At 43.0% G+C, this 13,048-nt stretch overlaps 2 protein-coding genes across 4 annotated transcripts in view; one reads left to right on the top strand and one right to left on the bottom strand.

Moving 5' to 3' along the window:
- Positions 1–13,048, top strand: part of CYFIP2 (cytoplasmic FMR1 interacting protein 2) — a 135,801-nt gene that overhangs the window by 111,262 nt on the left and 11,491 nt on the right. For all 3 annotated transcript variants that reach the window (XM_012504947.2, XM_030825898.1, XM_003268573.4), the window contains 2 exons: positions 10,317–10,389; positions 10,989–11,083. In XM_012504947.2, coding sequence (XP_012360401.1) covers positions 10,317–10,389; positions 10,989–11,083 — 168 coding nt within the window. The remainder of the gene's footprint in view (positions 1–10,316; positions 10,390–10,988; positions 11,084–13,048) is intronic.
- Positions 1–13,048, bottom strand: part of FNDC9 (fibronectin type III domain containing 9) — a 52,456-nt gene that overhangs the window by 35,605 nt on the left and 3,803 nt on the right. The window lies entirely within an intron of this gene.

Genomic DNA, 13,048 nt, shown 5'->3' with positions numbered 1-13,048 from the left:
CTTTGCAGGTACTATTCTCCCTTAGCTGTCCAACACTCAGCCCTGGTTCAAGTTAACGTCCTTCTTCAGAAAGCCTTCCCTATCATCCTCCCCAAAAGTCTGAATTGGTTGCTCCTCTTTGCATCCCCATAGAGCTCAGGCATACCCCAATTGTAGCACTTACTAGAATTGCCCATTTACTTGTTTTTGTCATCATCTTGGTAAGGGTTGTGCCTCTGGTCTCCCTCACCTACTCCAGCACCTTGCAGAAAGCCTTGTGCCTATGATTTGCTATATAAATGAAAGAATGACTTAATCTCTGGCTCAGACTCTATTCAAGTCAGAATGAAAGTCTTCAGAATTTGGTACAACCTTGTTGGGTATCTAGATCCTATTATACACATGTTCTCTATATTCTTGCCGGCCTCTCATATCAGGCCAACGAGAAAAATATAGAGAACGTGCAGGTCCTGCGCATAGGTTGTCCCTCAAGAAAATTCTCTCTCCATCAATGTTTACATGAGATATGGGTTACTGCCCTGGTCTTCCATCAGCAGCTCAGATTTCAGGACCCTGGGCTAGATTAGACAGCCCAATCTGCAGATGGCTTAGTGGAAGCCCCAAATGAATAAGAGCTCTGGTAAGTTTTTAAAAAGCAAAGGCACTGTGGGCTGGAGGGGCTTGGAAGACTCCTAGAAGGTAAAACTTAAATGGGGCTTTATGGGATGGATAAGACTGAGTAGAAAACTTTGGGTGGGGGTAAGAGGGTCAGGGAAGAAGGAATTTGTGGGTACAAACTGATGTGAGTGGTCTAATTATAGACTTGGAATCACATCAGCAGATTTATAAAAATTAGTCCGTCTGCAAAGAAATTATTTAAACCAATTCAGGGTTGAGGCTACCTCTGGAAGTTGGGAATAAAGGTATCAGTAATTTCCTATTTCTTTGCACAGAAGAAGGTAGCTCAGACTCTTGTTCTTCTTCAAACTGCATATATACCACAGTTTAAGTTTAAAGAATGTTAGTTGCTATAACCAAAAACCCAATAAGTCAACAAATGATATGATCCTGTCAGATATGAGTGAGGCTGAAGTTTCTTAGGTGTTAAGGTTTTAAGTGATTTTCTGTTTCTATTTTTGGTAACTTTGCAATTTAATGACATGTATATATAATGAAGGGGGAAAGTCAAGCTTCCCAAGGCTTTGGCTGCATTGGCTGCCATGGAAAAACAATGGGTGTCGAAGTGGGGTGGCTCCTGGATCTAAATGTCAGCCTTACTGCTTATTTAAGCATCTGTGTGGGGACCTAGTTAGGAAAGTTCACCTTACTACCAGCCTTGATGTCCTTGTCCACAGGATGGGGACAGTGAGCCCTATCTCACAGGGCTGTCCAGAAGCATACAGCAGGCGAATGACAGAAAGCAGCTAGCTCATTCGCTAGTGCTCAGTAATGTTCATTGCCTCTCCTTCTCTAAAGAGAAAAGTGGTTGTATTTTACAGACTCTTGGTTCTAGAGACTTGGAGACCATTTAATTCAGCCTCTTCATTTTGTTCAAGTTGTTAATTGCACATTATAACAAATCAAATACTACAGATGAGCTTTTGATGAAAAACATCCTACTTGGCTCTACTGCACCTCTGCCCACCTGCATTCCCAATTCCCAGGGCAGCTTATCCTGTTTCCAGTTCTTCCAGTTACCTCCATAACACTCATGAGGGTAACCTATTTCTTTTTTTTTTTTTTTTTTGAGACGGAGTCTCGCTCTGTCACCCAGGCTGGAGTGCAGTGGCGCAATCTCGGCTCACTGCAAGCTCCGCCTCCCGGGTTCATGCCATTCTCCTGCCTCAGCCTCCGGAGTAGCTGGGACTACAGGCGCCTGCTACCGCGCCTGGCTAATTTTTTGTGTTTTTAGTAGAGACGGGGTTTCACCGTGGTCTCGATCTCCTGACCTCGTGATCCACCTGCCTCGGCCTCCCAAAGTGCTGGGATTACAGGCGTGAGCCACCACGCCCGGCCCCCTATTTCTTAATTAGCAACTTCAGACAATACTTACTGACTCCTTACTTGGAAAGATGAGATTTTATCTCATGTATCTCTCTCCCTCTCTTCCTTTCAACATTTGATTATATTACTGCTTCTGTTGTTTTCTCCTGTAATCATAGATAATATACTTACACCTCTACTGCTGCTTTTAGTAACAGGATTTAGTATCTTGACTCCTTTCCATGAAAGGACAAAAGACTGAGGAAATTACCGCCCCTTGTGCTCCCACTTCCTGCCTCTTGTCAGCTTCACTTTTACTTCATCACCACTGTATTTTTTTTATAATACTTGTATTTTGTTCTACATCTGTCATTTGTCCTTAAGTGTAGCCTAAAACAAAACTATTTTTATGAAACCAATGCAAATTTTTTTCTTTTTTGTTTTTTTGAGACGGAGTCTCACTTTGTCACTCAGGCTAGAGTACAGTAGCTCAATCTCAGCTCACCGCAACCTCCACCTCCTAGGTTCAAGCAATTCTCCTGCCTCAGCCTCCCAAGTAGCTAGGACTACAGGTATGTGCCACCATGCCCAGCTAATTTTTGTATTTTTAGTAGAGATGGGATTTCACCATGTTGGCCAGGCTGGTCTTGAACTCCTGACCTCAGGTGATCCACCCACCTCGGCCTCCCAAAGTGCTGGGATGACAGGCATGAGCCCCCGTGCCTGGCCCCTATGCAAATATTTTTCTTTGATGGATAAAGTGGCATGCCAGGATTTCATTTCCTTCCCCCTCTGATTCCAGCAACGAGACTCCAAAAGCTCTTTATTTTCAAGTTGAGAAAAAGTAGTTGCTTTCAGGGTTCTTTTTTTCAAGTTCATTTTTTAAAGTAATATATGTTCAATGTAGAAAACAGTAAATGCATACAAGTAGAAAAAAACAAAGGGAAAGAGAGTGGGAAAGAAAATTAAAAACACCTGAAAATTCCACTACATGGACAATTCTTAAAACCACTTCATATAGTTCACAGAGTAATCAGTAAAATTGAAGAGATAATACTCTCTTTGTTATAATAAGGAGAAACACATATGCCCCAAATAGGAGAGATTGTGTTCTAAGGCTAAATTCCCTTACATGCTGGGACGTTCAACTTTAATTCTACATAGTTATTGAGCATTTATTATATATTAGGCACTGTGCTCCCTATTGGGAATAAGATGTGGTCAAAGATGGACATTATCTCTACTTTCATGGAGGTTAAATCTCAGTGGTGGGGGAGTAGACAATTCATGAATTAGTCATGTATGGGAATGTGTAATATAGATTGAGTTAAAATGCTGGAAAGGAAAAGAACTTGGTTCTTTGAGGACATTTAACAAAAGAACCTACATGAGCAGGGAGGCATTGGGGTCAGGGAAGTGTTCCTAAAGGGAACGATGCTTAAATTGCGATCTGAAAGCACAGGAATTTACTAAGCAAAGAGAGTAAGGGAGAAGCGATGGATTAGACCGCATTCCAGAGACGAAGATTCTGTGATGAGCACATAAGACAGCATGTTTGAATAATAAACAGCTGCTATGGCTGGAACAGTAAGAGTGGAGGGGAGAGGAGGGAGCTGAGTGGAGAGAGAACCCAGGCTAGGTGGTCTTCACAGGCTACAGCAAGGAGCCTTTCCAGCAGGGCATGGCTTGATGGGTTCCTAGGCAGAGTGGATGGCTTAATGTGGATCCTTTAAGATAAAGATCAGACAAGAGGGAGGTCAGCCTTTGCCTGGGCTCCCACAATGGAAGCTTGTTTGTATCCCTTACACAGGCCTTTGTGTGCTCCAAAATGGATGTTTTTATCAGTCACAATGATCTCAGCTTGAATGCCAAACAAACACCTTCCACAAAAGGTATTGCAGAGTGTGTAGCCACCTCATCATGCAAACAGCCACATAGCTCATCTTCTGGGACCTTCCAGGCAAATGCTTTTCCATCTCTTAAGAAATTGCATCCTTCTCGTTTCTCACCTTCATTGATAAATGACATTACAAAGCACACACAGAAGTTTGCCAGCAGGAACCACCCCCAAAGAACCTCTGGTCCTGCAGTTTCAGTTTGCATTGGGGTGGCAGGGGCGTTGAAGGGGATAAATGGAACACTGTCTCCCCAAAAGAAATCTGAAGAAGCTCATCACGTAAAATGAACAAAACAGCAGCATTACTCTTGTAGAGAACCAGAGCCCTCTTCCCCTTCCGCTATCCTCTAAGATGGCTCCCAACACCACTTTACCCATATTAACAAAATAAAAAGTTGATAGTTCATGCAATGGCCAGCCTTCCAGTAATAAGACATTGCTAGGAACATCTGAAATGTTTGGAAAAGTGAAGGATGAGAACACTTGGCAGTGGGGCTATGTATACCAGTCCTCTGGAACAACTTCAATAGCTCCTTGGTACACTTAAAATTCACACTTAGCCCCATGCCTACAAGGCACCACCTGATCTGGTCTCTCCCTACCTTTAGGGCCTCCTGCCGTATGTACTACTACACCCTAACTTGTTCCCTGCCCCAGGGCCTTTGTACTGGAACGCCCATACCTCATATCTACATGGCTAGGTCCCTTGCTTCATTCCATTCTCTAATCAAATGTCACCAACTTATTCCATTCTCTATTCAAATGTCACCAACTCAAACGTCCCACAAAACCAAAAACAAAACCAGTTTTTTGTTTTTGTTTTGAGAGAGAGTCTAGCTCTGTGGCCCAGGCTGGAGTGCAGTGGTGCAATCTCAGCTCACTGCAACTTCCACCTCCCAGGTTCAAGCAATTCTCCTACCTCAGCCTCCCAAGGAGCTGGCATTATAGGCATGCACCACCAAGCCTGGCTAATTTTTTGTATTTTAGTAGAGACGGGGTTTCACCAATGTTGGCCCCAAGGTGGTCTCCAACTCCTGAGCTCAGGCAGTCCTCCTGCCTCAGTTTCCCAAAGTGCTAGGATTACAGGTGTGAGCCACCACACTCGGCCAAAAAGATCCTTTCTAACTACCTTGTAGTAGTCCCTTCCCAACTCCTGTCACTGTCTAGCCTATTACCCTGAAATGTTGTGATTTGTTTACTTGTTTTTATCTGTCAACTAGAACGTAAATTCTGTGAGGGCAAAGATCTAGTCTAACTTGTTCAGCATCATATCTGCAAAGCCTGCAACAGTGCCTGGTGCTCAATAAATATTTGTTGGATGAATGAATGGATGTAATAGTAGCATTCTCATACTTGGAGGACTGTCATGTAGACAAATTTATTTACTCATCTAAGAAATATTTATAGAGTAACAAATGTTTAGACATTTAATAAATTATTGAGAAATTATTACATGCAGGGCACTGGAGATGAGAGGCAGAAATAGAGACGCCATCCCTACCCTTATGGAGCTCTTAGTGTTGTGGTGGTTGGTGTGGAGAAACGTGGAAAGAATCATACATGAGAATCAGCAGGACAGACTAATCACTCTTCATAGGAGAAAGAGAAGATGCACCCCAGGGTTTAGGCCTGGGCAGATGAGGAGTTGATTGTGCCATTCTGTGAGCAAGGAACCCCAGGTGATAAGGGGGAGAAGGTGGTCAGCTTTAGAAACATTGAGCTGTGGAATATTCAAGTGGGAACATCCAACAAGGAGTTGGATACCCAGGTCCGGAGCTTTGGAGAAAAGTCTGGATGAAAACAGGTTTGATTAATGGTGGACAGTGAATGGTGTTTCAAGTCATGGGAGTAGATGAGACAAACCAGGACAACAGAATAAGAAAACAACAACAACAACAACAACATTTAGGGGATGATCAGAGATAAAATCTGCAAAGATTCTGAAAAATAGAAGCCAAAATGGTGGAAACAAAGGCACACCTTGTCATAGGAGCTGAGGAGGACAGTGCCTAATACTTTAGAGACACCATATAGGATGAAGACTGAAAGGTATGCACTGAAGTTGGTGACAGTGCAGTCCTTGGTAATCTTTGCTAGAGACATTACCATGGCATGGTATGACTAGGCATGATATTTCTGTTTGCTGAGGAAGGACAGTGAAGACTAGGAAATGGAGAGAGATGTAGAAAACTCTTACAAAGTGCTTGACCCTTAGGGGAAGAATAGAGATAAAAGAGCTAAAGATACTAGCTTGAAAAATACATTCAGTGATACTCTAAAGAACAAAACAAGGATCTAGACTGGAAACTATTGGAAAGCAGCCTTGGCTCAATACCAAACTAAACTTTCTAACCATTAGAGTTGTTCAAAAGTGGATTGGGCTGCCTCCAGAAGAAATGAGCTCTTGATTGCTGGAGTTATGGAAGAATACCCTGAATGTTCTATTAGAAAAGAATAAAGGTATCAAATCAGTAATCTAGGCCTCCACTTTAAGAAACTAGAGCAATGGCACGTGCCTATAATCCCAGCACTTTGGGAGGTCGAGGCAGGAGGATTGATTGCTTGAGCCCAGGAGTTTGAGACCAGTCTAGGCAACAGTGAGATCCCCCATCCCTATTATAAAAATCTTTATTTCAATTATTTAAAAAATAAAAAAGAAACCAGAGAAACAAGAACAAATTAATGCAAGCAGAAGAAAAGATATGAATTAGTAAGGAACAGAAACCAGTTAACATTGAGACCAGGCGCGGTGGCTCATGCCTGTAATCCCAGCACTTTCGAGAGGCAAAGGCAGGCAGACGGCTTGAGCCCAGGAGTTCAAGACCAGCCTGGGCAACATGGTGAGACCCCATCTCTACAAAAGATACAAAACTTAGCTGGGTGTAGTGGTGTGTACCTATAGTCCCAGCTACTGGGGAGACTGAGGTGGAAGGATCAACTGAGTCCTGGGAGGTTGAGGTTGAGGTGAGTCATGTTCATGCCACTGTACTCCAGCCTGGGCAACAGAATGAGACCTTGTCTCAAAAAAAAAAAAAAAAAAAAAAAGAAAGAAAGAAAAAAGAAACCAGTAATATTGAAACTAAAAGCTGGTTTTATGGGGAGAAAAAAATCATTAACGCTGATAAACCTCTAGCCGAGAAAAAAAGAGAAGACACAAATGACCAGGAATGAAAGTGGGACATTACTACAGAACCCACAAAAATTAAAAGGACAATAAAAATGTTCTAAAGACAAATATGTAACAAACCCATAAATTAAACTTAAATGAAAGGAGCCAATTCCTTAAGAGACACAAACCGCCAAAACTCACAAGAAAAATTGATAAGCTGAATAGTACTGTATCTATTAAAGAAATATCATTCCTACTTATAAAATAAACTTCTAACAAAGAAAACTCCCAACTCTGTCTCTACAAAAAAAATTAGCCAGGTTGGTGGCACTTACCTGTAGTCCCAGCTATTCAGGAGGCTGAGATGGGAGGATCACCGGAACCCAGAAGGTCAAGGCTAGTGAGCCATGATTACACTACTGCATTCCAGCCCTGGCAAGGGAGCAAGACCCTGTCTCAAAAACAAAAAGCAAAAAAACGCACACCAGACACAGATGGTTTCACTTGTGAATTCCATCAAATATTTAAGGAGGAAATAGTACCAATTCTACATGGTCTCCTCTGTAACCACCCAGCAGGTTCACCTTGCCCACTGCCCAGAGAGAGCCCATTTATCCAGACAAGCGAATTGCAAGGGACAAAGAGTAATGCATGCAGAGCCGGCCATGCAGGAGACTGGAGTTTCATTATTACTCAAATCAGTCTCCTCTAGCATTCGGGAATCAGAGTTTTTAAAGATAATTTGACAGGTAGGAGCTTAGGAAGTGTGGAGTGCTGATTAGTCAGTTTGGAGTTGGAATCATAGAGGGTCGAAGTGATTTTCTCTTGCTGTTTTCTGTTCCTGGGTGAGATGGCAGAACTCCTTGAGCCAGATTACCAGTCTGGATGGTGTCAGCTGATCCACTGGAGTGCAGGGTCTGAAAAATATCTCAAGCACTGATCTTGGGTTTTAAAATAATGATGTTATCACCAGGGGCAATTGGGGAGGTTCAGACTCTTGGAGCCAGAGGCTGCGTGACCCTTAAACTGTAATTTCTAATCTTGTAGCTAATTTGTTAGTCCTGCAAAGGCGGACTGGTCCTCAGGCAAGAAAGGGGTCTTTTCAGGAAAGGGCTATGATCAATTTTGTTTCAGAGACAAACCATGAACCGAATTCATGCCCCAAGTTAGTTCGGCCTATGCCCAGGAATGAACAAGAACAGCTTCCAGGTTAGAAGCAAAATGAGGTTCATTAGGTCTGATTTCTTTCACTGTCATAATGTCCCCTGTTATAATTTTGGAAAGGTGGTTTTGTCTCCAAAAAAATACAAACACGGGGAACTCTCCCCATCTTTTGAGGTCAACATTACCTTAATACCAAAACCTAAGGCATTTGAAAATAAAACTACAAATCAGTATCCCTCATGAATACAGAGCAAAAATCCTCAACAAAATGTTAGCAAATAAAATCGAGCAATACATCAAAAGGATAATATAATCAAGTGGGTTTATTTCAGGTATGCAAGGCTGATTCGTCATTCAAATTCACCCAATGTAATTCACCATGTGAATATGAAAGATTAGCCTGAATGATCAGTAAGCAAAGTTTTCAGGTTATATGATGAATCAAAGGATCTAAGCTTAGACACAGCAATGAAGGCCAGGTTATGGGATTTACTAGAAAGGAGAGAAACAAACACCTCACTTAAGAGAGGAGGAAAGGGCCATGCGCAGTGGCTCACACCTGTAATCCCAGCACTTGTGTAGACCAAGGCAGGCGGATCACCTGAGGTCAGGAGTTCGAGACCAGCCTGGCCAACATGGCAAAACCCCATCTCTACTAAAAATACAAAAATTAGCCAGGTTCAAACACAGAAAATGATAAACAGAGTGAAATAATACGGACCTATATATCCAATCACCAGCTTAAGAAAGAAAACATTGTAAATAGAATGAAAGTTGTGTTTTTCCCACCACATACTACCTTGCCCTCCCTTTCCACTGAGACATAACCACTACTCTGGATTTGGTAGTTCTCACTCCCATGAATTTCTTTATTATTTCACTTCATACGTATGTATCACTGAACAATACATATCATTATTGTACATGTTTTCAGATGTAAATAAATGCTATCATATTGTAGGTAAAAAAAAAAAAAAAATTAGCCAGGCATGATGGCGAGCGCCTGTAGTCCCAGCTACTCAGGAGGCTGAGGCAGGAGTAATCGCTTGAATACAAGAGGCAGAGGCTGCAGTGAGCCGAGATTGTACCACTGCACTCCGGCCTGGGCAACAGAATGAGACTCCGTTTCACAAAAAAAAAAAAATGGTGAGGGGAAATTTTCCCCTCTGGATAAGAAACTGAGAATGACAGTCAGATCAGGCTGCTGTGAAGGGTCTGCAGAGTGTTCTTCCTCTGGTAGCCTCATTTCTAGGACTGATCTGCAGTTAAACAGGAGTTGGGGTTCCCCTCTTGAACAGCTGGCCTTTCAGAGTCCTGGATTGGCAGTGTTCCATCCATGCCTGGGGTAGAGGAAGGCAAGGACACCTGCAATCTTTATTTTCTCAGATGCTTAGAATCCCAAAGTATCAGAGTTTGAAATGGAGCCTGGATCCTACCTAATCCAAATGCCCACAGTTGAAGAGAAAGCAAACCCCAGCAGAGGATAGCTTCTCCAGACTCCTTCCCTCCCCTTTGTTCTGAAATCCAGGGATTGTGAGCATGTCCCAGGACAGTAAGCCCATGAGACCTATCTCCCATCTTGCCCTAACCAAGCTTCCCCTCCAGCCATTGTATGTTTGCTTTTAAGTTTATCTTTACACATAACAAGTAACCATTGAAACCAATCTGGCCTGGGTTCTCGTCCCTCTTTTCTTGCTAGTTGATGTCTGGTGTGGAGAAAACCAATCAGACATAGGCCTTTACACAGAGTCCTAGATTTGTAGACTGGAAGACTGACCTAGCCACCTGCCTTGAGCCTACAAACCTCACAACCAAACAGACACAGACTGAGGCCCATCATGTATTTGATTCTGTGTAATCCATCCTAATTCAACAAATTCCTGATAAGATTATAGTAAAAATGTATTGAGCTCTCATTATGTACCTGTGACTATTCCACAAGGTTATGCATTTTCTCGTTTGATCCTCACAACCCATTAAAATAGGTACTGTTCTCATCCTCATTTTGCAGATAGATAAAGAGACTCAGAGAAGCTAAGTAACTTGCCCAAGGTCACAGTGAGTAGAAGAGCCAGGATTTGAACCCAGGTCTAGCTAACTCCAGTGCTCAGGTTTTTAGGAATGAAAAATCTTCCTGGTTTAAAATGAAAATTGCTTTCTCTTTCTTTACCCCCATCTCTGCAGTCTCAGGAGGAGGTCTGCGATTTGCTCCATGCTGCACCCTTCCAAAACATCTTGCCTAGAGTCTACATCAAAGGTAAGAAACCACTACAGCAGCTGAATAGCCAACCAGCGTTGGAACCTTATTCTCACTTCCTAATCCCAGTCAACTCAGATCTAGTCAGCAAGGGGGAAGGTTAGAGCTTTGGACACCTATTGAATAGCCATAGAATCACGAATTGGAAGATGGATCTAGCCACTTGCATTGAGCCTACTGACCTCATGACCAACCAGACAGACTCTGAGGCCTATTATCTTTGATTCTGTCATTCATTCTAATTCAACAAATTCCTTATAAGATTATAGAAATGACACTCCAGGCCCTGTCCCTTATTCCTTCTAACATATCTCTAGTATAGTGGTATCTAGACTTGGAATTTAAATATATATATTAATATATTAAACCACTATACTAGAGATAGTCTAGAAGGCAGACGATTCCATTGTGGGACAAATCATAGAACATTTTTCCTTGTAAAAACTACACACGCTTTCCAGAATGAAGGAGAGCAGTTCCACACACACCATCCCATTTTTGGAATGCAGATACATCATCAGGTCCTTTGAGAGTTTTTCCTTCCCCAGTTGCCCCGTGTGCCCTGAGTCTCATTTTCTGCTCTGCGACTCCTTTTGCAGAGGGGGAGCGCCTGGAGGTCCGGATGAAACGTCTGGAAGCCAAGTATGCCCCGCTCCACCTGGTCCCTCTGATCGAGCGGCTGGGGACCCCTCAGGTACCAATCTTATATAATGAATGGGCTCTGATCCCTGACAGGAGCTTGAGAGCATTTGACCAAACCCCCTCGTTGTACAGGTCAGAAAACTGAGGCTCAGAGAAGGGAAGAGAATGTCGAATACCCAAAAACTGGTTAATATTAATAGCAACAGCAGGTCTGGAATGAGATTTGCTGACTCTCAGGCCTGAGTGTTTCTTCTGTACCCTGTATCGTATCCTGCCAACAAGTCGTCTGCTTATTTAAACAAATATCTACTGTGCCCCTGCTAGATATCAAGAATCTGTTACTTTGCCTCTGAAAATTAAAACTCCACATACTCTGTGAGCCAGTTCACTTCTGGATATTTTTGCTAAAGAAACACTTAACGGAACACTAGATGCTTATGTAACATTGTTTGTTAAAGCAAAAACTAGAAACAACCCAAACATCTAATAGTAAAGCATTGATTAAATAAAATGCCAGGTTATTGCATATCACGTATGTACTTAATACATAATGAAAAGGCAAAATTAGATCTTGATGCATCAGTGTGGACGGATCATAGGCACAGTCGATTGGATGAAGCAAGTTGCACTACAGTTCACGCAGGATGATGGCTTTTTTTAAATGCACATAACAAAACCATATAAAACTCTTCTGAAAATGTCTGGAATGATGTCTACCTAGTTTATCATGGTGGCAACCTCTGAAGAGAGATGAGGTAGAATAGAGTGGGAGAGAAAGAAGACTTCAGCCTTTTCTGTAGTGTTCTAACAAAGGTGAATGAGCTTATATGTTATTCTGTAATTGTTAAAAACCAGTACTAGTCACGATGAACATCAAGATGAGTAAGACAGGACCCCTGCCTTCAGAGAATTCAGATTATGCAGGGAGCAGGAAGGAAGAGAAATAGGGGGAGAGCGGAGAAACAAAAGGCATGTGCTGTCTCCTTTCAAGTTGATTTCAGCAACCTTCACATTTTGGGGGCAGGCAGGGGAAGAATTCAGGAAGAAGAGAAACAGGGTATTCTAGTGAGACAAGCCAATGCTGACTGTTTAAGAGATTTAGGATTGAAATCTGCTTTTGAACTCGCATTCCGGCGGTCCTCTTTGGTGTTCTCACCAACGGCAAAAGGACTCAAATCCTCAGCGGAGGGCAGAAGGTGGCCTCTCTTCTGGCAAAACATGTTAAGTATTTTTGGAGCACGATGCAGAGCCTCATCTGCACAGACGTCATGCTGAGGAAGCCACCCCAGCCCGGCCCCCACATGCCACCAACCTCCTTCTGAAAACGGTGATTAAAAGCTAATGGTGGGGCCGGGCGCGGTGGCTCATGCCTGTAATCCCAGCACTTTGGAAGGCCAAGGCAGGAGGATCACCTCAGGTCAGGAGGTTGAGACCAGCCTGGCCAACATGGTGAAACCCCAACTCTACCAAAAACACAAAAATTAGCCAGGCGTGGTGGCGGGCACTTGTAATCCCAGCTACTTGGCAGGCTGAGGCAGAAGAATTGCTTGAACCCAAGAGGTGGAGGTTGCAGTGAGCTGAGATCATGCCACTGCGCTCCAGCCTGGGCAACAGAGCAAGACTCCGCCTCAAAAAAAAAAAAAAAAAAAAAAAAAAAGGCAGCTAATGGTGGTTGGGTTCTTTGACTCACCTCAGAGAGAACTCAGATACTGTAGAGCACACACATTTTCTTTTTTGGCCTGCAGAGGCTAAACAGAGGAGATCCTCCCCAGTGATTTCCTTTTAGGGAGAAAACCCAGCAAGTGACATCTGAATGTGTCTGCTCCACTGCTGCTGTCATCCTGCAGGCATCCCGCCTCTCACTCCAAAGTCTGGCATGTGTTTTCACTTAGAAGACTGTGAATTCCTTCCCTGTTCTGGTGAACACCATTTCCTTGGGACTGATAGAAATCTCAGTCTGTCAAATGCCGAGTGTTTAACAAATAAAAGCCTAGACATTCTGTGAGACAGGAAATGC

This window comes from Nomascus leucogenys, chromosome 2 (genome assembly GCF_006542625.1).
Source record: "Nomascus leucogenys isolate Asia chromosome 2, Asia_NLE_v1, whole genome shotgun sequence".
Lineage (NCBI taxonomy): Eukaryota > Metazoa > Chordata > Mammalia > Primates > Hylobatidae > Nomascus > Nomascus leucogenys.
The sequence above is the reverse complement of the archived record's forward strand: the minus strand, read 5'-3'. Positions and strand labels throughout refer to the sequence as shown.